Source organism: Penaeus chinensis, chromosome 15 (genome assembly GCF_019202785.1).
Source record: "Penaeus chinensis breed Huanghai No. 1 chromosome 15, ASM1920278v2, whole genome shotgun sequence".
Lineage (NCBI taxonomy): Eukaryota > Metazoa > Arthropoda > Malacostraca > Decapoda > Penaeidae > Penaeus > Penaeus chinensis.
In genome coordinates this window covers 13,920,363-13,922,862 of record NC_061833.1, presented here as the reverse complement: position 1 = coordinate 13,922,862, position 2,500 = coordinate 13,920,363, and the positions used below count along the sequence as shown (strand labels likewise).

General features: G+C 32.9%; 1 protein-coding gene across 7 annotated transcripts in view; it reads right to left on the bottom strand.

Annotated features, from left to right (window-relative positions):
- LOC125032767 (PTB domain-containing engulfment adapter protein 1-like) overlaps positions 1–2,500 on the bottom strand; it is a 70,429-nt gene that overhangs the window by 1,898 nt on the left and 66,031 nt on the right. For all 7 annotated transcript variants that reach the window (XM_047624105.1, XM_047624106.1, XM_047624103.1 and 4 more), the window contains 2 exons: positions 2,435–2,500; positions 1–2,148 (listed from right to left, as the gene is read on the bottom strand). The exon at positions 1–2,148 is cut by the window's left edge and continues 1,898 nt beyond it; the exon at positions 2,435–2,500 is cut by the window's right edge and continues 83 nt beyond it. In XM_047624105.1, coding sequence (XP_047480061.1) covers positions 2,068–2,148; positions 2,435–2,500 — 147 coding nt within the window. In that variant the 3' untranslated portion in view covers positions 1–2,067. The remainder of the gene's footprint in view (positions 2,149–2,434) is intronic.

Genomic DNA, 2,500 nt, shown 5'->3' with positions numbered 1-2,500 from the left:
CATGTGCCTGCGCATATGTACATGCACATCAAAGATACATGCACTTGTTTGTGTTGATGATGTAGCACTGTTTCTTATATTATCATTATATAGATTTTCCACTTGACTCTCTTTATACTATACTTAAATTGTATATGTATATATTATGTATGGTATTATATCAGTATCTACAAATTCATGGAAGAGCTTAAAGAAGGTTAAATTAGACAATGAATAACATTTCATGTATGTGATTATCGGACCAGACAATATCATACATCACAATACAGGTGTTCAGTGTTAAACACCTTCAAAAGCTACAAGTTGCTCTTGCTTGTGCTCTATGCTAAAATATTCGTATGCATTTATCATCAAATATTTTGAGATTCATTACTGCCTGTATTGGAAAAACAGCATTGGAACATGCTTCTAAAATGTAGAATAATTAATAGATGATGTAACTGGTACACTGATAAATACTGATAATATGGGATACAAACAATACCTTTTACAGATACAAGAGATGCTGAAAACAAACGTCGACAGCCAGCGTCATCAAAACTTTATGCTTGCAAAATGGGTCATGATGATATGCAATGTCATCACAAAGTTGGCAGTAACAATCCCAGAGCACCCAGAGGATGCTTATGTTAGTATAATAACAAAACACACAAAATATGATCTTCTACAACTATCACACAAAGTTATATATTGATATTTATATACATCTTTCAATAGCATCACTCATATCAGGTATATTGCATAGTATAAGGGAAAAAATAGAAAGATTTTTTAAACATCTATGATCTGCCTAAAGTTAAAAATCTTCCTATCTAAAAATTAAGGAGTGCAAATGCCATTTCCACCATGTGGTGCCTCTTCAACAATATGAATCAAAGGCACCAGAGCAAAGTAGCAAGAAGTTTGGATACCTTAAAACATTCAATATTTTGTTCATTTCAACTTTGCCACTGCTGCACTGGTACCAACAATGAAAGCAGCTGTAGCTATGATAAAAGCTAATTCCAAGCACATATCACGGAAACACAGGAATGATTATGTCTGAACACTTTCTTCAAGTGGTTCTTCTAAAAATTTGGAAACACTTAGTAAAAGGAGAGCATTAACAGGAATGTCTGAATACTTGGCCACTGCAGCTACTAGTAGCAGAGAAAATATCAACATCAAACAGATGCCTCTTAATATAAGGTAATTGTGAATCCATCATCTAATGTGCATTTCAGTTTATCACAAGGTTTTTTCACGTAAAGCACTAAACACTGTCGAACAAGAGTACAAGAATGATTTATCAACACCAAGAGGACAACTAAATTTCCATTATATATTTTATAAGAATGATGAAGTGGTCTCTATTGACACACATTAGTTGTTATTGAATAAAGGAGTAAAGATTTGTCTAGTCACTGAAGGCATTACATATACACATCTATGACTGCCAAAAGAGTTCTTAAATAAACATACATAACCACATCACGATTTAGGTGTGATCCTGATATGTTTCAATACAGAAATACTATAATATCTTCTCAACAGCCGACAATGAGTTATTCACCATAAAATTGCCAGTGAAATAATGAGATGACAAGAGTTCTGAATTGTGCTTTTACATGTTCATTTTAAAAAACTTCAAAATATTTAATATCCACAAGCAGTATGTTTAGAGTATTTCACAATAACAACCAAAGGCAATGACAACCGTTACTGGTTCAACTGTCATCTAATATTGTATAGGGTTAGCTAATGATATATTGAAGTAATTGTAAGAAACTAGTTCTTTCATATGACATACAAATTTATTGATGAAAAAAGCATAAAAAAACATAAAAAAGGCCTTACTCCCCAAACCCAAAGAACTTTTTTTTTCTTTTTTTTCAATAATCTTAATGATATCTGTTTATATTGTGCAGATTATACATCCAACAGCCCCAACATGTACCTCTTACAACAGTCTATGTAAGGAATGTTAAAAGTATACCTTGCAATCCTTTTTATAATTATGTTCTTTTTTTTCTTGCTTTTTGGGGGCTGGAAGCCTTTAGACACTGTTAATGACACTGCTCTTTCAAATTAGTTTTTCAGAGGGTCTAGACTCTCCAGGGTGAAGTCATCATCTGCTGTACCAAATGAGAGGCCACGACTAAATCCAGCCTGCAAAAAGAAAGCAACAAGGTACTGTTAATATGGGGTCTAATACATGGTCAACAACGTAGTTAAATAAAAAAACGAGTATACAGATACCCCAGAAATAAATGGTGAAAATAAATATTACTAATAAAAGTCCAACTTAAGAAAACAGAGACTAAAACAAGTAACTTGTTTTTGTGATTTCCAGAATGCTATTAACCTTTAACTTACTAGTGTAATTCTAGCTTCTAAATGTTCCTCTTCCTTTGCAAAGTCTACGAATGTGATCATGGCCATCTTACACACTTACCTTCATTTCCATAAACTGAGCCAGAACATCATTGTTGTTATTTGCTGGAGTAAAAGCTACTGAACC